This window comes from Puma concolor, chromosome A2, assembly GCF_028749965.1.
Source record: "Puma concolor isolate L17-30 chromosome A2, mPumCon1.1.hap2, whole genome shotgun sequence".
In the NCBI taxonomy this organism is placed as follows: domain Eukaryota; kingdom Metazoa; phylum Chordata; class Mammalia; order Carnivora; family Felidae; genus Puma; species Puma concolor.
In genome coordinates, this window is record NC_141668.1 from 145,417,725 (window position 1) to 145,444,756 (window position 27,032).

Genomic DNA, 27,032 nt, shown 5'->3' on the forward strand with positions numbered 1-27,032 from the left:
CAGACCCTTCAAATGTCCAATTCTATTAGGGTTCCCATCAAAATTAAACCAAAATTCCTGTCAGGTATTCTTCCCATGGCCAAAAACCAGACATTTGCCATCTGCTGTCCTCTTTAGAAGTTGAGACAGAAAAGACAGGTTTAAGTTAGTTCTAGAAACATAGAAGTGGTGTCTAATTTAGATAGCAAGACAGGATTGTTAGCTTTTAGTAATTAAGAGGGAAAATAGCACACAAAAGAAACAGACATAGGATAGGTGGGAAGGAAACTAGAAATACTGTGTGGATCTATGTTTTTAAAAGCTCCCACAAAAAATTCCCACTTACAATATCTAGCCAAGCTATAGACAACACATTTTCTTGACATAGTTTATTTTAATAAAAAATACAGCTGAACATTTGTCACAGATTAAATGAAACTATACACAATGACATTCTCTCTGCATAGTAACCAACACTGATGTGTGTATTTGAATTTTTAAATGGATTACTTATAATCCTTTAAAGTGCAATTTATTTAAGGGTTTAAGCAAATTGTAGGATAAAGGATCTAATAAATGAGTAACGTTAAAAAAATGATATATTTGGACAAATCTTTCAAAAATCAGAACTGATTTCTATGGATGCCAAATTTACTTTTGTTGTAATAGTAACCCCCCCCCCCAAACCACAAACTTAACTTTATTGCTGAGGATTAAGAAGGTCCTCTAATTGGCAAGAGCTTTTCCTGATGTTAACATCTGTCTCAATACACTCAAACTCAAAGGAACCGTGAGTCTAGAGTGGTTGCCTTAGCAGCCCTGAGTTCTGTAACCACAGCAGTATTCCTGTTAAAACCTAGAGAATGTTATGGACTTGACTTGGCCCCGTCTATTTGAGTGGAAAATGAACTCAGTTGCTTCTCTGACTCCATGACGTAACTATGCTGTGGACTACAGTGTTAATGTCTAAGAGGAAATAAAGTAGCAAGAATGGGAATTAATCTAAGAGATAACCAGAAAATGCTTTATATAGAGAAATGAACTATGAGGGGAACATTTTTGGGAGTGTCTGATGGGATGGGAGGGATCGCAACACAAAGGTCATTCACTGCTGGGAGTGAATATTGTCATTGTTTTTCTGTCCATTTCCTTAAGTTGGTGCAAATGTTGACTCCAATATGCTGCTGCCCCCAAAAGATGCCCATTAGAGGATGAACAAGACTCCTTTAAAATGGTAATAAAGGAGCGAATTATTTCTTAAGGCAGAAACGCCAGCCTGACTTTATTCTACTTGGATATTTCCCTCTTGAGAAGCCTCTTAGATGAGCATCTGCAAAACAGTATGTGGCTTTACTGGCTCAGCAATTGTTCATCCGGAAAAAGAGTGCTGTAGGGGCTGGAGGTGGGAGGAAAAAACAAAGAACTTTTCCCTCCAAGTGTAAACACGAATCTTCAGCCGATCTTAGGAGCACTGTGATCACAGGTTTCGGCTTTCCTCAAAGTTCCCTTTTGGAAATTCTGGATGGAGTTGAGTAAGGCCCCTCGGCTCACACCATTCACAGCCTGGGGCGGAAGCTGTGTAGGCGCCTCTGTGCTCGCAGGAAGCAAGGGAGCTGCTGGTGGCGGAGGCGGAGGCGGTGGAGGTAATGCGGACATCCCTACGGAGGAAAGAACGCGCAGTCAGTATCATCTCCAAACACCCTGCACACAGGCTCCTGCTCGGTCCTGGGTGCAACGAGCTTTGAGGAGATTGCAAATGTTTCTCCCTCAGAGGGACCAAGATTACCCAGTGCTGTATGTTTTTTTTCAAATACCGAACAAGGAAGCTACAAGCATCAAAGGGGAAGTAATTAAAGGTTGCTGTTTCTCCCAGTAATAGTCATGTGGGAAAAAACTGAACAAATATCACAGATTACACGAAACTCTGCAGAGTGACATTTTCTCTGGGTAGATGAGGCTCTAACTCCATTTCCAAATTCTAGCAATGGTCCTAAGAGAAAAGCTCCATTAGCTACTTTAGCCAGGTCCTGGGCAGCACCATGAGCTAGCAAGTAAAGATAGACATTTGTATGCACAGAGTTGGGCTACCTGAGTAACAGTGACTAATAAAGGATGAACATTTCTTTAGCTGCGCCAGCACACACAATATTTGAAGGATGTGATTTAATGTAAAATGACAAACTGGATTCTCGGCAAGGAGGGGCTGAGTTATGGGCTCCCCAGGGCCATCTGTCTCCAATAGTCATTTCCTATTAGGCTGCATTAAAGAAATATAAAATGCAAGTAACCGTTAACAGTGAAGCAGGGGGCAGCAGGCTCTCTCCCTGGCAATGGTATTCTCAGGGAGGCATCTTCCTCAGCACCCTTCCTTCCACTGTGGCCTAACCCAGGGCCAGGATGGAGCTGCACTAACCCTACATCTTGCTGAAGCAGCAGGAAAGACTCTACCCTAGTGGGCAAGGAGAAGGAAACTGGAAGCGTATCTGAAACTTCCCCTTAGCTTCCAAGCATGTGAACATTTGGCAGTTTAATTTTATAGTTCTGAATCAATGAATGAATTATTCTCCTAGGACAAAATAAAAACGGAGTACAGCCAAAGACCTTCCTTAAAGCACTTGCTTGTGCCACAGAGTTGGTTGCCCATTTCCTGTGACCCTTGCAGCTCTCGGTAACTCCACTATCTTTTTCTGGCCTTACCCTCAGCCCCTCCTAGGGCTACACCAGCCAGACATTCTGGTAGGTAGTTTTCCCCCCTAAGCTGCTACTGAGCTGTGATGGTAAATAAATATACCAATTGCCACTTGAATTTATATGGGTGAGTGTTTCAGGATCACCAATAAAATACTTGGGTAAGAGCATCCTTTTTACCAAATGTGACACATAACAGTTAAAGTCTTGTATTTCATAGAAAACCACTTACCTTCCTTACATCTTTTGCCCAAACCTAAGGCAGCTGAAATTAAAAGAATCACACAGATACACACATTCATGCTCTGCAATCTTAGAATTCTCAAATAATGGAAGTACAGCAATACAAATAAATATTAAATACAGACAAATGAACAAAATGTAATTCTCCTTGGTTCCATACAGTAACAACTAATGAATGAAGTTCTATTATGTGCTCTGCCAGGGTGGATTGTGGACAAATGTTCCCAGCTTTATGTTACCGGGCTACAAAGATAAAAAGGACTTTAAACGCACAAATGATTGCTGAGGTGAGAAGAGCAGCGACGGTGTGTGACAGAAGCATTCCTCTGAAGGGGGTTTTTGGATAGTGGCCGATGAAATACCAGGAGGAGAGGCAATGGTCTCTGAAGGCTCTTGGAACTCAACTGCAGCACCGAGAGAGCCTGGAGGAGTCAGCAGGCAACAGTAACCCCCAGCACTACCCAATGACCGGCAAAGGGCGGCAGAATCTGGATTTGACATTCAGGGCCTGATGTCAAGGAGCTCCAGGGTTTCTGCCTGCCAGCTTTGTGCTTTGACCCTGGAGAAGAGTCACTGCAGGTTTCAAGAAAGAAGGCAGGCTCTGGGCTGCAACAGCACTTGAGTTCTTTCTGATAAAGGCATAGAGCTGGCCATCCAGAGACCAGTTACCCCTCTAGCCCAGGATTCTGGGAGGCTAGAGGCAGGCCTCAGCAGCTGGACTTGGATATGGGTTGCCTCTTGGCACAGAACAAATCTGCCTGGTCTTCACAAGGAGCCAACCCTTGACTTTGGCTTCATCACCAGGCACTCAAAATTAAAAGTGCAAATTCACTATCCCAGAGTTTGGGAGTTGCAGGTGATGTTCAGTACATGGATCTACATTTTCCAAGTAAAGGCTGAGATTGTTAGGACTTTAAATGAATCTCTCAGAATATGTAGGCAGCATAAATAAATACATAGTCCCAAGTGCCACAGAGTAACCCATGCTTGTAAAGCAAATGACCTACTCATCCAATGGTAAAGAGCAGGGTCATGGAGGGCCGGACCAATCCCAAAGGGCCTAATGTCCCACGAGGCCCACTTTTCCTCACTGGGCCTGCAACAACCAGGGCAGATCTTGACGTGTACTATCAGGGCAACGCCAGACCTCAACTTGCCAGATCAGAACGCTCTGGAAGTGGGGAGGAGGTCTGGGAGTCAGAAGGCCAACGCTGGAGGAAGCAGGAACACAGACCAGGGACTCAGTCTCTGACTGTAAGCCCTACCATGGTTTTTGGCTTTTTCTTTTTGCCTTCTCTATAGTTCACAAGCTTCCTTTAAAGGTTTGTTGGGGCTTAAGCTATAATACATTCTAACAATTAGCAGTATTAATAAGGGCCAAATTCAGAGTTGGCTATTTGGCCTGTGGCAAACCTGGAAACAACTGCCTAATGCCTGAATGCCACTGACTCCTCAGATGTGAACAAGCTCTCCCCACCATGGGTTATCTGATAGCCCTTGTCCCCAGGCCATAGACAAGACCAGGCAGATTCCATGTTGGATTGGTTGCTAACTGAATTCACCAAGCTTTGAAAAATACTGGCCTGCAAAAACCCAGAATGAGGGATGCTCCAAAACAGCTGATCTATAATTATATCCAGTTCTCTCCCACCTTACCTACTCTTGGGCAAAAAGACCAAAAATCAACTACTCTATCCTCCCCAGAATCCTATCCACCAAACTAATGGGAACCCGGCAATCCAGCAGAGGCCCTGGAACAGGCCATGGACCGTTGCAGGAAGAGCATATGTTAGGCCCAGAAAAGAATGTCTTGCCAGAAACATCCTCACCAGCCTCGTGGGAAGGATATCTGGGGATCCCCTTTCTTTGGGGTCAGTTTTAGCAGTGGGCAGTCTACAGGTCTTGGTAGGTCTGAATTCCTTTGTGATCCACGAATAGAAGTGGGGAGGCCACGTGGCCACCAGACCAACACCACAGCTGCTGGCTACCCTCGAGAGAGAACAGACAGCAGTGACCCCCTGGAAGCAGGCAGCCCCCAGCTCTTGGCAACTGCCTTTTTCTTCTGCCTCAGATAGATGAGGAGGCTGCACTCGTGTCTCAACTCAAGAATTATTAGGGATGCTTAAAAAAGAACTTTTCCCTACTGCCAGTTATAAAAGCCAGTGAGTTGTCTTCCTGTAACCAAGAACTCAACCAGCTAACACTCTTTCCCTTCATCAGAGTGATAAGGAACCGATATTTTTGCTGCACAAGGACTTTGGGACCCTGCTTTGTGAAATTAAAATATGCCAAAACGCCATGCAGTTGATTTTTAGGTTTTAGGGCTGTGTTTTAAAACTACCATCAGAGGGGAAATGAAGATTTTGAAGGTCAGGGTGAAAATGAAATGAATAATGAAGTCACTTGGGTGCTTTTTAAAGATGCTGCATTTCATTTAAGTGTTCAGAGAAGGAAATCATCTCAAATCTGCTTTCCCATTTGTTCATCACTTCAGTGATCTAGATACATTGGGTCCCATTTCATATCCAGAAACAGAGCATCTTTAAAGTTAGAGAAATCAGTATAGCTTACTTTACCGAAAATTCACGTTCAAAATGGTGCATGCTCTACTGAAAACAGCAAAGACAGAGACAGAGACAGAGAGAGAGAGGGAGAGAGAGGGGGACACAAGTCATTATTCAGCTTTTAGTGTCATTTAATCAAATAGTAAGAGACAGTAAAATATTAGTTTGAATCACATGCTTATTATTCTCACTGCCAAACTAGGCTATATTTAACTGCAAAACGCACTGGTTCGTAAGCATGATTGTGACTTTTTTAGAACATGGCAAACATGCTAATAGAGCAACCAGGGAGTCATTTTCCTCTTCATACTCTTTGTTCTGTTTTTCTGAGCCACTTAGGTGCTGTTTTTGTTTACAACACTCACTTCAGAAGACCTGTGAAGGTTCTACCCTGCCTGAAAAGTGGAATGGGTACTGGAAATGCAATTAGTTCTATTGCTAAATAAGGACAGTCTACCAAGAAGTCTACCACTTTCTTCCAATCAAGCCTTCCATAGTCTAAAATGGAGACCTGTCTTTTTAAAGTTGGGAAGAGCAGGAGCACAGGGCAGGTCTAAGGCGAGCTCCAGGCCAGGGATGAGAGGCCCCTCCCCAAAGGCAGCTGGGCTCTACAGCCTGAACTGGTCAGTGAGTGGCATTTGCTTACTTTAGGCCATGAAACCATTAAAAAGAAAAAAAGCAAGGCAAACGTTCTTGTCTTCCTTTTGACTGACTAGATTCCTGGCGAAATGTGAAGGATAATGCCTTCCCTGACAGGGAATCCCAGAGTTCCTGATGAACCAATGTGCCCTACTGTCCAGAGGAAAATCCCTTTGTCTGTGGAGGGGCTGAGAAATGAGGCCCATGAGGGGCTGGGCAGACTGACCACTCACGTGGGACAGCTCTGGGAGGACGCCGGGAATCCTGTCCTGTGCCACTTCCACCCGAACCAGCCCACGGCTCAAGGGAGGAGCTTACACGCTTGGGCTGGGAAGTGGGGGAGGGAGACTAAGAGGGCGGGAGAGCAGAGCCAACACACTCTTCAGAGAAACGCTGCAGGCAGAGCTGTTCATCCCAAAGATGGGAACTGCTTTGTGTATGTGTAGGTCTTTAGAAAAGGGGGCAATTCTTGGGGCGCCTGGGTGGCTCAGTCAGTTAAGCATCCGACTTCGGCTCAGGTCATCATCTCACGGCTTGTGGGTTTGAGCCCTGCATCAGGCTCTGTGCCGACAGCTCGGAGCCTGGAGCCTGTTTCAGATTCTGTGTCTCCCTCTCTCTCTCTGCCCCTCCCCCACTCGCGCTCTGTCTCCCTCTGTCTCAAAAATAAATAAACATTTAAAAAATTAAAAAAAAAAAAAAAAGAAAGAAAAGAAACGGGGGCAATTCTTATGGCCAGAGACATGGATTCTGAGCCTAGATTGGGTTTCAGACTTTAACCTGGCTAGACAAATTCTGGAAACTCCAACATTCTCAATAAATACATTTTTTGTGTGTGTGCCTCATTTATTCTTTTTTTTTTTTAAATTTTTTTTTCAACGTTTTTATTTATTTTTGGGACAGAGAGAGACAGAGCATGAACGGGGGAGGGACAGAGAGAGAGGGAGACACAGAATCGGAAACAGGCTCCAGGCTCCGAGCCATCAGCCCAGAGCCTGACGCGGGGCTCGAACTCACGGACCGTGAGATCGTGACCTGGCTGAAGCCGGACGCTTAACCGACTGCGCCACCCAGGCGCCCCGTGCCTCATTTATTCTTAACCATCCTTCCTATTATTTAAGCTTCTGGTCACTTTGTGCCCATAAGGCTCTGTTTTCCCTCCTCCAGATCTCCAGATATGAAACTTCTCTCTCTCCACTCTTTCTTACACACCGAGTTTTCTATAAATTGCCAGCTCTCTCCTCAAAATTATTACTTTAAATTATAAGCTGCAAGCATGAAGGGCTAGAATTCTCTTGCAGGGCATTTATAGCTTATGCTTGGTAGTACTTTACTGCTTATAAAGCTTTGTTTTTGCACGTTACCTAATACAGATTAGGAATTCCTTTAAAAGACAGCTTCAAAGAATGGAAATTACTTGTCCAAGGTCACAGCTGGGAAGTGGCAGACCCACAGCCAGGGTTTTCCGACTCCACTTTCAGGGTTCTTTTCCTGCCACTGGTCAATATTTAACAGCACCCTGCAGTGCACCCAAGGGAACAGGCACCTGATGAAAATTGGTAGGGGTAAAAGAGCAAAGACAGAAGCAAGTTTGGATCCTGGCTCTAGCACCCCCCGCTTGTGTGACCTTGGTCAAAGTCTGTCACCTCACTAGAGCCCCTGCTTCGGTGTCTTTAAAATGGAGCTATAGTAGAAACTACTCTCATTGGATAGGAAGGTATTCATAAGGATTAAAACAACGACTGTAAATCACTTAGAACAGTGCCTAGCACAAAATAAGTGCCTACAATATGTTAGATACAATTATTAAAAACAACAATAATGTAGAGTCTCCTGCTTTACTTAGCTTTCCCAAACCCGGTGTGTATGGAGATTTGGATCTTCTAAACCACTCATTTCTATGAATACAGAGTGTAAACACGAGTTGGTGATATTTACCATGAAAAAAGTCAGGATAAAGAATTTTAAAGCTCTTGAAAGAGTGACTGACCAGAGGTAGGGAGCATAACCTTTAGCAGAAAAGAAAGGAATGTTCTCACCAAAAATATAAGGATCCAACACAAGAGTTTTAGAGAATCCCACCCCTCCCAATGGAATCACCACCAAACTCAGGGACATATTTATCCCTCAAGAGGCTCCATGGCAGGCAGGTGCAGTAAGAAATGGGAGAGGCCCCATACTTACGCAATTGTTGGAAAGAGCTCATGAGGGTGACACTCCTTCGCTTAGAAACATCTGTCACTTCTGCTCCATACTAAAAGTAACAGGGCTTAAGAATACCCTAAGCTCCATACTAAAAGTAACAGGGCTTAAGAATACCCTAAAACTGATACTTTCAGGAAGGAAGGCAATGCGGTCAAACTGAACTTGCCTACGCTGACCTATTGTTAAGCACACAGGGCCCCCAGTAGATTTACACTATGATTAGAAGGGACCGTGAGATGGTCTCCTCTTAATTCCCACATTTTTTGCCTTTGACAGATGAGTTAAACAATACCTAGACATGGAAAATGACTCATCCAAGGCGTCCCAGTAAGGAACAGTGTACCGAGGGATTACTATATACCCAGTGCTGTTCTAACCCCACACCCAGGAAATGCTCTGGAACTTTGTAATAACTCCCATAGGCAGGCACTGTCATTATCCTCACTGACACATGGGAACACCTGAAGCGCAGGGAGGCCAACAGTCTGGTTCAAGGTCCCAGAACTAGCAAGTGTTCGCCCTTGAGTTTAGGTTCCCCGGCCTGAGGTGTAGTTCCTTCCCAAGGGGCTCCCAGATTGTGTTTTTGAGATGCTACGTTGAGCAAGAATACTTTTTTTAATACTAGTCCTTGAAAGTGAAGATTTTTCCTTCCTTTCTTGAGAAAATTGCATTTGATCATAAAGCTAGAAGACCTATCCTTGACTTGGCTCCCAGGTAAGCATGCCATTTTTTTTTTTAACCATTACCTTAGCCTAGAAGTAAAGCCATATAGATTAGAGCAAATGTGATTCCAGCAACAAGATAGACAGTGCAGAGAGGCAATGAGAAAGATGAGCCCACTGGAGAAGCCTGGCCTCCTGTCCTGGAAGGAGGGGCCAGTCTAAGCAGGGGGCTGACCAGCCAGAAGATGCCACCCTAGGCTGGGAGTCTGCTCTGTCCCAGCAGAGGCCCTGAAGGCAGAGCAAGCCCAAGCAAATCCAGCAACAAGGATTTACGGAGCATCAGCCATGGGCACAGCTGCATGAAGCTACTACGTGTTTGTGGCTCCCTCATGCCTCACACAGCACAGAAGCTTGGGACGCTGCTTGCTGGAGGACTAGATTTTCGGGGGGAGATTCTCTATTGAAGGAGGGTAAATATTGGGAGAAAAAAAAAAAAAGAAAATTACCATGGTTGGACCTCAAGGAAAGCATTTGCTTAATTATGTCTATCATTTTGGAGCTCTTGAGAGGCTCTAGAAATGCGACTCCACATGAGCTAGGTCCCTGTCTATTCGTCCCTGTAAGCCAGGGCCAACCACAGTGCCCAGCACATTTCAGCCTCTCACTAAATGCATCATAAATAATGAATAAATTCATTGTTCAAGGCCAGAAATGCTGGGTTGACAGGCAAAGGCTAGTTCTCATTTTTAAGAGATGCATTACAATAAGTGCCCAGCAGAGGTCAGAGTACAGTCTCTAGGGCTGAGTTGCTAATTTCATCAACAAAACGTTAAAGGAGATAAAGGAAAGAAGGAGCCAGTATTTGCTGGGAACTTATCACTTGTGCCAGGCTTTGTGCTTGGGGCCTCACATATTTTTCCCTCTCGATCCTCACAACTCCCTTTCAGAATAGGTATGATCAAAATTCACAGTAACGCCCCTTACCACTCCCACTCACCTCAAAGTTTTTCCAACATTGACTCTCATTACCAAAAATTTCCCTTTTCTTCTCTCCTTCTGAAAATTCCCTCATCTCATGCAAACCTGCTACAGTATGAGATAGCTCCCATTCAAAACACAGGTAAATCAGAGGATTCATGAAAAAAAAAAATCCATATAGATGGAGAATTCCCTGAGGCATTTAAAAATGAGAACTGGCAGTTAACTTCCCAGGACTATACCTAATGCATACAGTAGATGTTCAATATGATTAAAGAGACACCTTATATGTTAAAGGGCTTATGGGTTCTCACTATTCATTCTCTCCAATTTCCTTCAAATGTCTAAGGGGTATGAAATTAATATCCTTTCTTCCAGAAAATGGTTCAACATGATCTGGGCAGTGGAGCTCCAGAAATTTCTGACCAGCCTATACAACTCACCCCTACACAAGACGGAAAAGACGAGATTCTCCCTTGATCAATATTTGGGGGCTTTCTTGTAAAATCTGCTGACAAAGTCAGCCAGGGAAAAGAATGATCATTCCCACGAGCCAGGTACTTGGCTCCTCAAAACGGGTCCTGGCCCAGAGCATTCCCCAGCAAACCACCAGTAACCATCCTCGGTCAGCAAGAGGAGAGACCCACCAGCCAGAAGTAAGCTGAGTAAGAAGTTTGTACACTCTTATAGCAGAAGTTTGTAAACTATTCCCTTTATGCTTGCTTGTCATTTTCCTAAGAAGGTCAATTAGAAGTATTTGAGAGCAGATGGGTAATGCTCTTGATAGCTCCTGGGTGCTGCCTTAATCCTTGATGAACATGGAACTGTCAGCTCATAAATCAAGCCCAGGCAATGACCCTCCCTTCAGACAGCTGCAGCAACTCTTCCATGCACAGCTGACAAGCTCTGAATGGCAGAACCAGCTCCTCTGACATCGAAAACATCTGGTTCCTTTAAGAAGTGAAAAGAAATATGACTGGTTTCCCAATGTGTTTTTATGAGGCTAGCAAAATGGTCAGGGAAGAGATATTAGTTCAAATAGGAAAGAGGGAAAGAGCATCATGAGACTATTCCACGAAATTGGAGATTATTTTTATAAATATTCCCCAAGATAAATTCTTTCTACATTTTTCAAACAAAAATCATCGTAATCTGATTTAATTCACAAAGGCAAAACAAAGGCCACAAAAATATTCCCAGGACTAAACGTGTTACAGAGCAGAACAGAGCACCAACAGTTATCGGGAAATCAGAAGTTCGGTGGTTAGGTCACTCCCACACCTGGGCATCTCACCAGTTCTGCTCTGTGACCACACAGACATTGTGGCTGGGCTCCCTGAAGAGACAGCTCTGGCAGAACAAGGCGCCTGGGCAGCAGAGCAACTGTTTTGTTCAGCTCAGCATGTACCGAGGCGAGCTCTGATCTGAGGAGCCCTGCGTGAGGCTTTTCAGCAAGAGAGCTGGCTGGAAGCAGAGGGTGGCTACTGCCTCTGAAATCAACTATTCCACTCCCTGTGAAGTCTGAATTTGGAAATCTAGACCCTCAGCTCTTCCAATTTGCAGTCCCACTGCTTTCTCTGGAGGAGGCAGGTACTGTCTGACCCCTGACACGCTTGGGCCCAGGCAGGAAGAGAAAGGGCCCCATTCCTCCTCCTGCTGGGTCAGAGGATGGCAGAGGGTTACTTTGCCTCCATCACTCACCTGCTGTAGAGGGTGGAGTCGGTGATGACGGGGATGTGAGAGGTGAGCTGGCCCCAGATCCTGCTAAGAGAAAACACAGAGAAACCCTCATGGGGACAAAGACAGACACCTGGAATCTGGCCTGAGCTGGGACCCACCATTGCCTGAGAATCTGCACGTGGCTTAGTGGGTGGGCCTTATGGTAAAAGATGAGGGGGGACAGGGAATTCAGAGGCTGGACTCAGTGACCACAGGCTATCACTGCTGTGTTGGGCATGCTTCCTCCCCAGGCCACTGAAGGCTCCTTGCCACCCACTGCTCCCCACACTCTGCCTGGTTGAAAACAACTTTGAGCTGTCAACGACTTGTGCAGTTGGCTGTAGTATCTTTTCCTGACCCAGCTTCTGTCCCTGGATAATGAACGCCAAATGACAATGGCCACAAGCAATACAGGGGACAGAGAGAGACAGAGAGGGACAGAGCAGTCCAGTGGAGGCCTCTCCAAAGGAAGTGAGAGTTCCCCACAGCATCCACCTAGCAATGCTCTCTGTAGAAGTTCCATTTTATCAATTAGGTAGGGTCAGCCTATTCAGTGTGTGGGTCTCCCAGGCCTCTTCTTAGCTGAAATCCAGCAAATACCATTATTTACATTAAAACAATATGCATATTCCCCATATTCTCAAGTTCTCCCCATTGCTCAGAAGTCTCCAGAGAATATCCTCCTGGCCTGACATAGAAGTGGCCCAATAAGCAGATAGAGGCTCCTACATAAGCCCTTCTGTGGCAACATGAAGGCTGCCCCCTGACACAGAGGTCCTATGGAAGGGTTAACCGAGGCTCCAGGGGTGGCTGTGATCATGTCCCTGAGAAGCCTCCAACCATCACCTCACCCACTGCCCACAGGACAGGTTGGACATGGCATGGACGCTGGGCATGAGGAAAAATGTCTGAATTAAACCGCACCTCCCTCAAGCCAAGTGGCTTTTCACTATTCACAATATGCTCTCACCACCCTGTTTAAATATGAGAGGCGTTTTACTGAAAAAGGAGGCAAAACCCAACCCTTCCTGTCTTCCCACTGCTTTGTTGTGCTAACATAGATTTTAAAGGGGAAAAGACCGAATCTGTGATTCCGGTGGGGTCTGGAGATAATGTTTACATTTCTGCCAACTGCTACTTGGCTTTCCTGAACACCTTGAGGGTGCGGTGGGGTCTTGGAGTCCTTGGAATCTCATCTGGCTGCATCCGGCCCAGAACCGTGCAGGCAGGCCGGGCCTCGGGAAGGTGGAGGACCCTGAGCCAGGCTTTCTCTGCTTGGAAAAAATTAGTTGCCGGACAGAATGTCTGTCAGACATGCTGGTTGGAGACATGAGTTTCAGCCTAATGATGACAAAGACTGGCCCATGTCCGTTGCATCAACCATGGAGAAAAGAGACCTCCAGCTCTGGAATTACCCGCCAGCCACAGCAGCTGCTGTATCTGAGAAGCAGGCCTTCATCCTCACTGGGGCTTCCCGCCTCTCTTCCCTTCTGTGGCGGCTGAACGCTACAGGCAGTGGTATCAGCACATTCTCCCCTCTTCCTGGAGTGGGTGACTTCCAGCCCAACTCTCCCAACTTCCAGCCCCTCCCACACTGCCTGTGATCTCTGGCTTCAGCTGGTCCGGTCCGGCCTTCAGGTCCTGTGCTCCCTGACAGCCATCTCCTCACTGACTGTGCAGAGACCTGAGAAGGCATGAGTTGGGAACACCCTTGATGTCCTCTCTTCCTTCTATTTTTAAATGTCTCTGCCTCTTCACCCAGCCCTCCTGGCTCCTACATCCCAGAAGAGATGGATGGGCTTCCTCCCTGGTGAGACTGACAGTTGGGGTCCTGCGGCTAACGTCTTGGCCTTCCAGCCCCCTACCATTCTCTCATACAACTTCAGCTTCTCTCTCTCTCTGCTTGGCCCTTCTCCAGCCTGAAAGTATATGCAGCTATCCCTGAACCTAACAAAACCTCCCCTTTCTTTGGCCCTCCGGGCTAAGCCAAAGCTGCTTCGGGTTAGATGAAGCCTTTCCTTCTCTATGTGGAACTCTACCTCGGATACATGCATAAGGTGGAAGGGGGAAAAAAAAAGATTCAAAAAGTGCATAAGGTGGAAGAACTGGCAGTCTCCAAGGGATCATTTAATCTGGCTCTGATTTCCAAAGATGGAGACATTAAGGCCCAAGGCCAGCAGGGCTGGGCAAGGGGTCACCAGGAGTGACAGCTAGGACTGCCAGTCCAGTATAGTCCTCTCTGTACCACCACAGTCCTTCTGGAAGGATGCTTCTTGCCATCCCCACACACCGTTGAGTCCATTCCTTAACCCACATATGAGGGCACATCCTCCCACCATGTGGGGACTGAAGTACAGGGCAGGATTCAGGGTTGTTTCTGTTCATGCAGGTTCTACTGACAAACAGGAGGCCTTGTATTGTAAGTTGGATTGGTTTTTCAACCATGGCTAATGCTCATCTTTGGTTGATCAAGTCTCACTATCAATGAGGAGGCTGTGTTACCCCATAACCTCAGAGGATTCTTCCAGCACTTGAGTCCTGTGAGCCCTTGCATGTTGTCACAATCCTTCACTAGGGGCAAGGTTCTTTTGTTCCCTACACTGCCCAGTCTCTGGCCACCAGAAACCAAAAACGACTCCAAGTCCTGACCTTTGGGTCCTAGGGCCCCACGATAATCTTTAACCAGTTACCTGAATTATTGGAGTTGCTATATTTTGCTGAATACTCTTCACTGTTTTCAACAGCAGACCGTTTTGACTTCTTTAAAAATAAAAGAGAGATGGGGAAAAGTAAAGCATAAACACGCTGAAGCTGAGAGTTAGAATACAAATATTTTCCAGGCACAAAGTTAAACTAGCTACATATAAGGTCATATCTGACCTCATAACTTAATACAGTTAAGAAGCCACAAGCCACAAACAAAGGGGGAACAAAACCAAGAAAGCTGAGTGTACTTTCTCAAGCCAGTCATTCTCCTCAATTACATTAGGCTGTAATCAGCCCAGCAAGCCAGGAAACTATATGGTCCATTTCTCTGCTGATATTATATGGCTCTTTTTTAAAAGCTGCAAACCAGTCATCTGGAACTAGTTTTAGCTTTCAAGGAGACATAGCACAAAATCTTGTCTTTAACTAAACATGCACTATTAACCTAAGAACTTTCTTCACATGTAGTCAAGAATTCACAGAGAGAATTCAGAGACATCAGGCTTACCTTTCGAGCTAAAATCTTTCTCTTTTTCCTCTCTTCTTCAGATCCATGGTGAGACTGGGCTCTTGTCAGTCTTCGATGCTGGTGAATCTTTAAGAGACCACAATTCACCACAAAGTAAGTATATCCTATGTTAATGAAAATCTCTAACAAGTTTTGCCAAATCAAATTATTTGGATGAAAATTCTTTCCTTGCTCAGCCTGTCTGCCTCCAAGCTTGGGTCTGGATGTCTGGGAAAAGAGTATGCCAGAAGATGAAGACCTTTTCCATTTTTCCCCGTTCCTTCCTGCCTTTCCCTCTTCTATAGAAGACAAGTGTGGCTGCTAGCACTTTTAGAGTAAGGACCACATGTGCCCCACCACCATACTGCCTGCCCCAATCAGAAATGCTGACCACCCTTTATAGGCATGTTTGTTTTCCCCATAAGCTGATCACCTTGAGGGAAGGACTGTGAAGCATCTGGCTCTCTCACAGCATTGAGCATGGAGTCCAGTTCAGAGTGAGGATGCAAGAAATGTTTATGGAATGAACAGCCAGTCAAAAGTAAGTCACTGTGAATACTATGGCACAGGATGTGAAAACTGAAAGATGAAAAAACAATAAGGAACTACTAGCAATTTACCTGCTTCTGTTCTTCAATTAGTCTTTTTTCTATACATTCTTTGGCAATTCTCAATGCCTCTTTTAACTTTGTGGGAATCTGAAAGAAGAAAAAGTACATAATCCACTGAGTTAAATGGCCAGAGATGTTCTCAAGTCCTGGTTTTGATAAAGGAGCAGTTGGTTATCATGAAGGAGGGCATCTGGAATAAAATCAGTTACAAAATACCCACTTGAATACTATCCTGAACACCTCTGGCATCCCCATCATGCTTACCTCATTACCATTTTTAATCAATATATAAAATGAATAAATAAACATGTTTCAAGTAATTCAAGTAATACTCAAGGGACTCCAAATTGCCAAAACCATCTTGAAAAAAAAAGACCAAAATTGGAGGCACCACATTTCTTGATTTCAAAATATAATACAAAACTACACAAATCAAAATAATGTTATACAGGCTTAAAGACAGATACACAAACCAAAGAGACAGAATAGCCTAGAAATAAACCCTCATGTGTACAGTCAAATGATCTTTGACTAGGGTGCCAGAAGGGGCATAGTAGAGAAAAGACAGTGTCTTCAATAAATGCTGCTGGGAAAATTGAATATCTACATGTAAAAGATGAACCTGGACCCCTACCTTATACTATATGCAAAAATTAACTCAAAATTGGACTAACGACCTAAAAGTATAAAAGTCCTAGAACAAAACAAAAGCTTCATGACACTGGATTTGACAGTGATTTTGGACGAGACACCAAGAGCAAAGGCAAGAAAAGCAGAGACAGACAGATGGAACTTTTTAGAAACTTCTGCACATCAAAGGAAACAATCAACAGAGTAAAAAGGAACCTATGGAATGGGAGAAAATCACTGGAAATCCTATATTTCATAAGGGATTAAGAGCCAAAATATATAAAGAACTCTTAAAACTCAACAACAACAAAAGCAACCCAACTAAAAAATGGATTTGTCACAAAAAAATAGATTATACTAGAATAAAGCTGAAAAAAAAAAAAAAGATCAGAAAATCTAAGAGGAAAAAAATGGGTCAAGGGCCTGAAGAGACATTTCTCCAAAGGTTTACAAATGGCCAACAAGTATACGAAAAGATTAATCAACACCTCTCATCATTAGAGGGCTGCAAAAGAAAACCATGATGAGATCTCACCTCATACACATAGGATGGTCACCACCAAAACCAACAGAAAATAATGAGTGTTGGCAAGGATGTGGAAAAATCGGAGTCCCACCACACTGATGGTAGGAATGTAAAATGGTGCAGCTGCTGTGGAAGACAGCATGGAGGTTCCCAAAAAACTAAAAACGGAATTACCATACGATCCAGCAATGCCACTTCTCGGTATACATATCCAAAAGAATTGAAAGCAGGATCTTAAAAGAGATACTTGCACACCCAAGTGCATTGCAGCATTATCCACAATAGCCAAGAGGTAAAAAATGCCTAAATGTCCACCAACAGAGGAATGGCGAAACAAAATGTGGTTAAGACACACAGTGGAATAGTATTCAGCCTTTAAAAAGAAGGAAATCCGGTCACATGCTACAACATTGATGAACCTAAAGGACATGACTGAAATAAGCCAGTCACAAAAGAACAAATACTGTGTGCTTCATATGAGGTATCTGAAATAGTCAAAGTCCTAGAAGCTGAGAGTAGAATTGTATTTGCCAAGGGCTGGGGATGGGTTAACGGGGAGTTGTTTGATGGGTCTTGGGTTTCAGTTAGCAAGATAAAAACATTCCAGGGATATGTTACACAACAAATGTAAATACAGTTAACACTACTCAACTGTACACTTATAATAAAAAATAAAAAACATATACAGCTTATTGGAACGAACACACACACACACAAATTCAAGTAATTATAATATTTTACTATTTTGTAACTTCAGAGGAATTTTCTCTGTGAAAGATTTACTTTCTAAATTTCCCAAGAGTAAGCTTTTTCCTGCCAGAAGATGCTCTTAACTATAGCCTGGTACCTGGTATGCTTCTGAGCCTGTCATCTCTTAATTTATTAGTTTCTCAAGCCACAAGGAGCTCAGGCCTGGGAAACAAGACACCTGGATCACATTGAACTTTTTTGTCTCTATTATTCTTTTAAAAAACGTTTGAGTAGGTAATAGCGTTCAAAATTCAAAGATATGAAAGGGTACATACACAGTAAGAAGTCTGCCACCTAGTTCTCCTTTATGGAGGCAACCGATGTCACCAGTTTCTTGTGTATCTTTCCAGAAAAAAAGTGCACATACAAGAAATTAACCTTGGTTTTTAAAATCACGTTGTCATTGCTGCACAGATGCTCTGATTCAGAGAACGAACAAGGTCTAATAATAATCCTGGGCTGGACTTTCAGGGCTTGGAAGAACATGTTTATTTACAAGGCTGAATATATTTCCTGAGGAGTTTCAGTGAAGAAGAGAAGAACTTAAGAGTTTTTCTTTCCTACTTCAGATCCAAATAAGCTGTTTTTGTTGGAACTCCTCGGACTGGCAAAAAACAGGACAGAGGAAAGCTTCTTCCTCTCCTGTACAATCTCCTGGTCCCATTGTTTTTCCTAAATTGAATTTAATAATAGTATTACATTTTCTTTTAGAATATGGAGAGGAGAAAGAATCAGCCTTCATTCTACTGCCCAAAGCAAACTCAACCATGAGCACTGAGGAGAGCCAGGCCCTGAACCAGGCGCTCACATAGATCATCTCAGTTGACCAAGGACAATAAACAGGTGTTACTCATCAACTGTACACACTGAGTAAACATCAACTCAAAGATTAGGCCCATAGATGACTGGATCTCAAATGGGGGTAGTCTTGACCCCTCCTCTCTCCAGGGGACACTGGACAATTTTTGGAGACCTTTTTTATTGTCACAATGTGTGGGGTGGAAGTACTGCTCACATCTAGTGGGTACAGGCCAGCGATGTTGCTTAACCTCCGACAATGCACAGGACAGCCCCCCACAGCAAACAACCATCTGGCCCAAAATGTCAAATGTCATGTCTGAGAAAACCAGCCTCAGATTAATGGCTGGTATGAAAAAAGCACAGTAAGGCATCAACCTGAGCTTTTTCTCTCCATGATACTACACAACACTGCTACTTCCCAGGATATTTCCTTCCTGCCTTTCTCTAGACACAAGTATTCCTTTTTTTTTTTTTTTTTTTTTTTTGACACAGGTATTCACACATTGTATTTTATATCCTGCTTTTTCCCCCTAAGCCCAAATAATCATTTTTCGTGCTACTACATGTCTTTATAAGTTTGACTTTTGGGGGCACCTAGATGGCTCAGTCAGTTAAGCGACTGGCTTTGGCTCAGGTCATGATCTCACAGCTCATGGGTTCAGGCCCCCACACTGGGTTCTGTGCTGACAGCCCAGAACCTGGAGCCTGCTTCAGATACTGTGTTTCCCTCTCTCTCTGCCCCTCCCCTGCTCACACTCTCTCTCAAAAATAAATAAACAGTAAATAAATAAATAAAATTTACTTTTATTAGATAAAAAACATTTTATTAAACAGATGTACCATAATTATTAAACCATTCCCTAATTGTAAAACATTATGATTGTTTTCAAATATTCACTATTATAAATACTGTACCTAAACTAAGTAAGTTTAGGTAAAATAAGTAAGTCATGGGTATATAATATACAGCATAGGGAATACAGTCAATAATATTTTAATACCTTTGTGTGGTAAAAGATGGCAACTAGACTTATCATGGGGATCATTTCATAACGTATAAAAATATCGGGCGCCTAGGTGGCTCAGTCAGTTAAGCTTGACTCTTTTGGCTCAGGTCATGATCTCACAGTTGTGACATCAAGCTCTGCATTGGGTACCATGCTGACCATGGATTTTGCTCAGGATTCTGTCTCTCCCTCTCTCTCTGTCCTCCCCTGGCTTGTGCACATGTACACTCTCTCTCTCCCTCTCTCAAAATAATAAACATTAAAAAAAAAAAACATTCTCCCTCTGTCTCTCTCTCCTGCTCGCACTCTCTTTAAAGAAAAAAGGAAAAAAAAAGTAAAAATATCAAATCACTTTGATGTATGCAAAATAAGAGGATATGGTATGTTAACTATATGCCAATAAAAAAATATTGTACCTTCTTTTGTTCACTTTAAAAAAGCACTAACTTGACACACAAATGGCCAACAGGTAATGAAAAGGTGCTCAACATCACTAATCATCCTGCAAATGCAAATCAAAACCACAAGAGGTATCACTTCACATCTGTTACAATGGCTATTATCAAAAAGATGAGAAAAAACTTTTAAAAAAATTTTAATGTTGATTTATTTTTGAGAGAGAGACAGAGTACAAGCAGGGGAGAGGCAGAGAGAGAGGGAGACACAGAATCTGAAGCGGGCTCCAGGCTCTGCGCTGTCAGCACAGAACTGACGCAGGGTTCAAACTCGTGAACCACAAGATCATGACCTGAGCCAAAGTCGGACGCTCAACTGACTGAGTCGCCTAGGCGCCCTGAGAAATAACAACTTTTGATGAGGATGTGCAGAAAAGAGAAACCTTGTACATTACTGGTGGAGATGTAAATTGGTACAGCCACTAGGCAAAATAGTATGGAGGTTTGTCAAAAAATTAAAAATAGAACTACCATATGATCCAGCAATTCCCCTCCTGGGTATATATCTGAAGGAAATGAAAACACTAAATTGAAAAGATATACACTCCCATGTTCACTGCAGCATTATTTACAATAGCCAACATATGGAAACAATCTAAGCGTCCATCAATGGGTGCATGGATAAAGAAAATGGGGGTGTATACAATGGAATATTACTCAACCATAAAAAAAGAAGAAAGAAATCCTTCTATCTACAACAACATGAATGGAGCTTTGTGGTATTATGCTAAGTGAAATAAGTCAGAGAAAGACAAATACCATATGATCTCACCTATATGTGGAATCTAAAAACAAAGCAAAAAAAACAAAACCCAAACTCATAGAGGACAGATTGTTGACAAAGAACAGACTTGCCAGGGCTGGGGAGGGGGAAGGGGGCAGATGAAATGGGTGAAGGGGCCAAAAGGTACAAATTTCCAGTTCCAGAATGAGTAAGTCATGGGATATAATATATAGCATGGTGACTATTATTAATGTATTGTATAGTGGAGAGTTGCTAAGACTAAATCTTAAAAGTTCTCACCACAAGAAAACTATATATAGCGATAGATGTTAACTAGGGTTGGTGATCATTTCATAATGTACACAAATATCGAATCATCATGTTCTACCTCAATAATTTTTTTAAAAGCACGAAGTTTCAAAATCAACTCATATATGTCACAAACCAAAAAAATGATACGATTTGCTTTACCTTAAACTGTGGCTTTTCAGAAGTGGTTAGTAAAACATCACTGAATAACCTGTAAAGAAAAGAAATAAAAAAAAGTTTTCATAAGCCAGGTGTCCTCTCAGATCAAAATGGAATGAGACATCTTTAGCCCATGAGGTTCCCACCACATCTCTCAGCCCTGGCCCAATCTACCAGTTTGTTCATGCTTATCAACAAACTCAAAGGAGTTTACAGGCCACCCAGGCTGACCTCGGAAAAACTTCAGAACCTCCTCCCCCACCCCCACTGCCCCTATTCCCTAATATTAGAGGGGCTATACCAGGAAGAGACTGGGTCAGCCCTGTACTGAAGGTTATTTCCCCACCTGTGGGACAGAAGACGTCTCCTGCTATATAGCAAAGCAATAATGCTTTAAAAAAAATCAGTTTTGCAAATCCTTATATTATTATTTCATTATATTACTATATTTATTATATTGCAAATAATGTACACAGTAGATATTGCTAAACAGAAGAACCAATTTCCCACCCCCGCCCCCACCTTTTTTTAAACACCAGAGGAGGATAAAACTCTTTCTCTCTCCCCCTTTCCTTCTTTCCCCTGTTTACTCTCTCCCTAAAAATAAAATAAATAAGTCTTTTTAAAATATTGTGTTACTAAAAACAACAGCATGAGGAATTCTGAACTGCTTTGACTAAAACAGTTGGGAGAATTTAAATGGCTGCTTGGACAGTGCCCAAATGGCTGTACGTGATTCTTTCCTTGAGGAGTCTCCCCTTTTCTAAAAAACAGGAAGTATGTCACAAGTAGAAATGACACTGTTAACTTTTCCCCACAGTGCTCCTGGGGTGGCTCTGGAGGTGGAGACATAACTCTCCTGTCCAGGCCACAGGTCCATTTACTTCCAGAAAACACGTTTTAACTGAACATAGCTCACACCTCTTCATATATTCAAGTATTCTTCGCAAGGCTGAAGGCCACACGGTAGAAAGACTTAAGTGAGGAAAAAGCAATTTGGATTCACTTTAGCACTGAAAGACGGGGTGGAGAATGGAAGAGCTTTGGGGGGCAGAAGGGGGGCTGCAAATGCAAACCCAAGTAAATCAACATGGATACGGGCTGTTCCCTAACCACAAATGCATTTTCCTCTACCAGTTTGTGTGAAAATTATTTTATTTCCCTAACTGGATCTATTCTTCTGTATTCACATTGCTGTTAAAGGAGGATGCTTGGGAGAGGGACATGCCAGTGTCAGCAGAACTTTAATATGTCACATTCTCAGGGCAAGGGCTTGGGCTGCTTGCCTCAGCACCAGCTTCCTTGGGGCCTAGGACGGCACCTGGGCTATAGCAGACCCTCTCTAAACACGAGGAACCTGAACTTACCACAACCTCCTCTGAGTTCTGGCTGTATGCACTTCCAGCTAAGTCCTGCCCTGTTCCCCACATTATTGTTTCCTGAGTACATGTGTTCTACAGCAAGCTGGTACAGACAAAGCACTGGGCACACTGCATGGCATGTCATGTTCACAAAAGATAAGCTGAACCAGTATTAATCATAATGAACATTTGAAAAGCACTTATTGGGGTGCCTGGGAGGCTCAGTCAGTTAAATGTCTGACTCTTGATTTCAGCTCAGGACATGACCTCACAGTTCGTGGGTTCAAGCCCCAAGTCGGGCTCTGAGCTGACAAGGTTGAACCTGCTTGGGATTCTCTCTCTCTTTCTCTGCCCCTCTCCTACTCACATGTTCTCTCTCTTTCACTCTCAAAATAAATAAATCAACTTTAAAAAAAAAAGAGAGAGAGAACTCCTTTAAAAATAAAATAAAATAAAATAAAAAGCACTTATTAAGTACCTGGCACTTTATTAGGAATCATCTCATTAAATCCTCCCAATAACCTTCTGAGGTGGGTCCTATTATCATCCTCATTTTACAGATAAGGAAACTCAGCTTCTAGACAGGAAACCTGCCAAAGGTCACCCAGGTAGAAGTGGTGAAGCTAGGTCCACCCCCATAACCCTTAGAGGTTATGTCTAAGCCTCAGACACATTCTACTTAACCACCTGCTGCCTCTCTAAGAAGGGATAGAAAATATACTGAGAGGCAAGGCCCCAAAGTACTATTTCAATTGTCTTGCTTAACTATTCATAACCCAGTTTAAGGGAGAATGCCTTCTGAGCTCTAAGCCCCTAGCACAAGGCCTGGTACATGTCAGATGTTTAATAAATGTTACTCAGGGAGCAAAGGAACAAACAAGTGCATGGGAGGCAAGAAATGTGCTACCCTCCTCTTAGAGTTGGATCCACTGAGGCCTATGACTTGTGAACCAGTCACAGCTGAGGGCCAACTGGTGTGCTGAAACAGGGCCATAAAGGACAGCGCTTGAGCAAGCCCTCTGTCAGGATTTCCTAGGTGGGCGATGCCATGGGTACACACACACAATGCTAACACCAACAGGGAGAGACACGTGTGAGAGTGTGGACATCAAAGCAGAGCCATCAGACTACGGTAGCAGAGAGGTCACGAGGAAAGGTCATGATATCATGCTGCAAGTGACCAACAGCAAGCAGGTCACTCTAACTCTGCAAGGACCACGATTGGGTATTTACTATGGTACCAAGCACCTGGGTTAGTAGGCTGACATTTGACATAGTTATGAAGATTACAACCAAGGCATATGATTGACTTACGGCATCTGTAAGAGCCGGGAGACGGTAGGCATGCCATTTTTACAGGCTTCACAAGACAGCGTAGACTCCAACACGGCCACTTGAAATGAACAGATACACATTTTAGTTCCACAGAACATGCTGGCAAATCCACTTGGTGATGAAAAGTTTGACACCACTTCGCAACAACTGTCTGCAGGCTGATCAGGATGGTGTCAAAACTCTTCACGCACAGACAGATGGCATACACGGGGGAGGGGGATGTTGGCACCATGGATGTTACCGATGACTCAAAATAAATGGTTCAGAAACCACATGCTGACAGAAAGCTAAATATATCTCAAAGATAATTGGAGGAAGGACTCAAGATATCATTCATAAAAGTGTTTGCTCTCTTAAAAGAGAAGTAAACACCACACAGAAAGTTCTGAACTTGAAAGACATTTTGCTGCTTGTGTGCCTTTAATCAAAACCAGCACACAAAATGCCAACTGTTGATACCTCATCATCCAACACCTTGGATGATATATAAACAAAAGCAGCCAGACTTTTCTACTCACAGGTCACTGTTGAGTTTCAGCTGTTCAAACTCAACACAAAGTCGTCTCAGGGCCTGTTCTTTTGAACCACCTCATTTGACACAGAACTAGCACTTGGTGGAGGCTTAGCTTGCAGATCTTGAAGACTTGGGGGTCCAGGAGCTACCCTGCCCTCCCTACTCAGTGCTCTAGCAGTGAGTTCTGAGCTGGCTGTGGAGGGCATGAAAGGGTCCCTGGATGAGTGTGCATCAGTTCCTACATCCCTCTCCCAAAGGTGTCTCCCACCTGGCCTCGGACTCTCCTCGGTCCCCTCAGTAATGCTGGAAGAACTCCTGGATCCAATTTTCCAGGCATCTGTCTACCTGCCTACCCCTCCTCACGCTCGTCCTGCCAGGCTTTTATTTATAAGAGGCCCAGCCCCTGGTTCTCTTGTTCCCTGCAGGTCCCACTTCAGCCTCAGTCTGGCTCCCAACACCTGCCCTAGTCGAAAGGCTGCCTTCAATTTGCCTGCTCCTGGTTTCTGCTTTTCTATCAGACTCAGTCCAGCCATACTTCTTTTTACAACCTACTTTCAAAATTCTAAAAACAGTTACAAAACATCTCCTGAGGTTTCAGATAGCCTGACAAATGGACAAGCCATCTGAATTTTTAGTGAAGTGCATGTAAATAAATTGCTCAGACTTTGTTGACTTTTAAATTGGATTTGATTGACTGTGGAGCATGCCAACTTCCTCTGGGTCCTTCCTGGACTCTGGAAAGGGGGTGAGTAACTCTGCAGACTACCAGGGCCCAGAAGACTCCTTCAAACCCCATACTAACCCACAGCCATAGACGGTGCAGGAGGGAAGGAGTCTACAGGCACTGAGTCTGGCGGTCGTCCATAAGTCATTTCATACAGTAAGTGGCCAAAGCAGTGGACGTCCACACTTTCCAATGTCTGTGGAAGACAAGACAGCAGCAGCGTGGTCATTCTTCAGTTTGGGTTTGTGGATTCCAATGCTCCTTTCCTACACTTCCACTGAGAAACATGGCCCAGGGGCAACTCCACCCACAACTGGTAGTGAAAACACAACTCCAAAGCCTTTTGCAAAAGCTCACAAGGCATTACTTTGACTCAAGATCTTGGTCCTACTCCACTGTTTTCCAGTCAGTGATTCTACATCTCTCCGTGTCCCATCTACCATTTCAACAAGGCTCTTGGAGGTACAGTGATGCTCTGTAGGAGGAAGAGGGCTAAGAGGCATGGCCTACCCTGCCTGTACCTCTCACTGCTTAGTGCATATTTCTTACATGGGCAGATCATGGGTCCTGCATGGGGGCAATTTATACCAAAAAATGAACTTGCTGTTTTGTTACTTTTAGCAACTTACATTGATTTTCCTGAACTGTGAGAAATAGGATCGGTAGAAGGAAGGAAGGCCCAATAAAGAATTCTCAAGGTCTAGCAGCCGGCAAGTGTCACCATCTAGCATCACATTGGAGGCATGCAGATGCCCATAAGGGAATCCCTTGTCATGTAGAAACTTTAGTACCTATTAAAAAATATGTATAGGTTACATTTTCCCCCCCAATTCATTCAGCTATGAGACAGGTTAAATTTGTATTTTAAGTCAATACATTGTGAAACAAAACCAAAGAGGTCACTGAGGAGATTCCTAAAGAAAAATGCCACTTCCATCCATTTCTTTGGAGAAGGGGATGATGCTGAATGCTTTCCAGCTATGAGACACAACAATAAGCTCCCTCATTTCCAAACAACAGAGGAGCAGTCTGCATGTACTTGGGGTTAACACCTTTGGTGCCAAAAAGCTCTACTTTAAGCACTTTCTGATCTCAACGGGCCAGCTCTTTTCAGGCCACAGTCTTGATCCTCCTGCACAGATGAGTAAAGCTATCATGTCAGGGCATCGGCCAAAGTTATTCAGGAAAAGAGGTTGAGCTGAAGACATTTCTAGACCAATCTCTTCTCAGAATATACTGGGCTGTTTATTAACAGAAACATATGACCGGCTCCCACAGAAAGAAGCAAACTTTTCCTGCCATTTAATAAACAGTGGCTCATCCAGTAATCCAGATCCCTAGATAAACCCCCACAAAGACCTTGTGAACTAGAGCAGTGCTAGCCAAAGGGGGTGCCCAGGGCAATCTACTGAGGACTGGAAGAAAATGATACTTCTCCCTTTTCTCTTCCTTCCTTCCTTCCTTCCTTCCTTCCTTCCTTCCTTCCTTCCTTCCTTCCTTCCTTCCTTCCTTTGGAGCACGCACGCATGTCAGCAGGGTTGGGGCAGAGAGAGGGAGAGAGAAAGAATCCCAAGCAGGCTCTGTACTGTCACCATGGAGCCTGACACAGGGTTCAAACCCACAAACTGTGAGATCATGACCTGAGCCAAAATCAAGAGTCGGACCACTGAGCCACTCAGGTGCCACTTTAACTTCTCCTTCTTCTTGTTTTGTTTTTAATCTCCTTCTTTCGTAACTTATAATGTACAACATATATTAGTAGTAGGGTATGCATATAATAGTTAAATATATGTAACATCGGCGGGGGGTGGGGTGGGGTTATGTTTAAATTATTTTCACTGATAGGGTCTCACAATCCAAGGAGCCTGGAGAACACTGATGTAGAAAGAAAACGGGAAAGCCTTTTCATGCTAGTTACACTTATGCAAGGGAGCCATACGGTTACATATTGACAAAACAAAACCAACAATATTGGCACAAAGATAAAGATCAACCAAACATAACACAAAAGTTGGTATCTGCACAGTAAAGTTCTTAAAAATCAGACACTAAATTCCAATAGCTAAGCTTTGGTAATTTTGTAGATCTAAACTGCTGTCTTAGGTCTGAAATATTTGCTTTTTGGGATAAAATGGGACAATGCCATCAGTTTATAAGTGATCAGACAACTTAAACTATTTTCGATGTTGCCTAAGAACTTTCCCAAAAGAATACAGTAAACTGGATGAAATTCCAATG

At 43.6% G+C, this 27,032-nt stretch overlaps 1 protein-coding gene across 19 annotated transcripts in view; it reads right to left on the reverse strand.

The window, feature by feature from the left end:
- Positions 1-353: 353 nt before the first annotated feature.
- The window catches only part of PXK (PX domain containing serine/threonine kinase like), a 74,959-nt gene continuing 48,280 nt past the window's right edge, over positions 354-27,032 (reverse strand). For 3 of the 19 annotated variants that reach the window (XM_086697767.1, XM_086697782.1, XM_086697783.1), the window contains 9 exons: positions 25,424-25,585; positions 24,873-24,990; positions 23,536-23,614; positions 20,864-20,912; positions 15,509-15,586; positions 14,889-14,975; positions 14,365-14,434; positions 11,657-11,719; positions 354-1,637 (listed from right to left, as the gene is read on the reverse strand). In XM_086697767.1, the coding sequence (XP_086553893.1) occupies positions 1,432-1,637; positions 11,657-11,719; positions 14,365-14,434; positions 14,889-14,975; positions 15,509-15,586; positions 20,864-20,912; positions 23,536-23,614; positions 24,873-24,990; positions 25,424-25,585 (912 nt within the window). In that variant the 3' untranslated portion in view covers positions 354-1,431. Of the gene's footprint in view, positions 1,638-2,895; positions 2,933-5,481; positions 5,520-11,656; positions 11,720-14,364; positions 14,435-14,888; positions 14,976-15,508; positions 15,587-20,863; positions 20,913-23,535; positions 23,615-24,872; positions 24,991-25,423; positions 25,586-27,032 lie in introns of all 19 variants that reach the window. The other 16 variants (XM_086697778.1, XM_086697771.1, XM_086697776.1 and 13 more) reach the window with 16 other exon arrangements.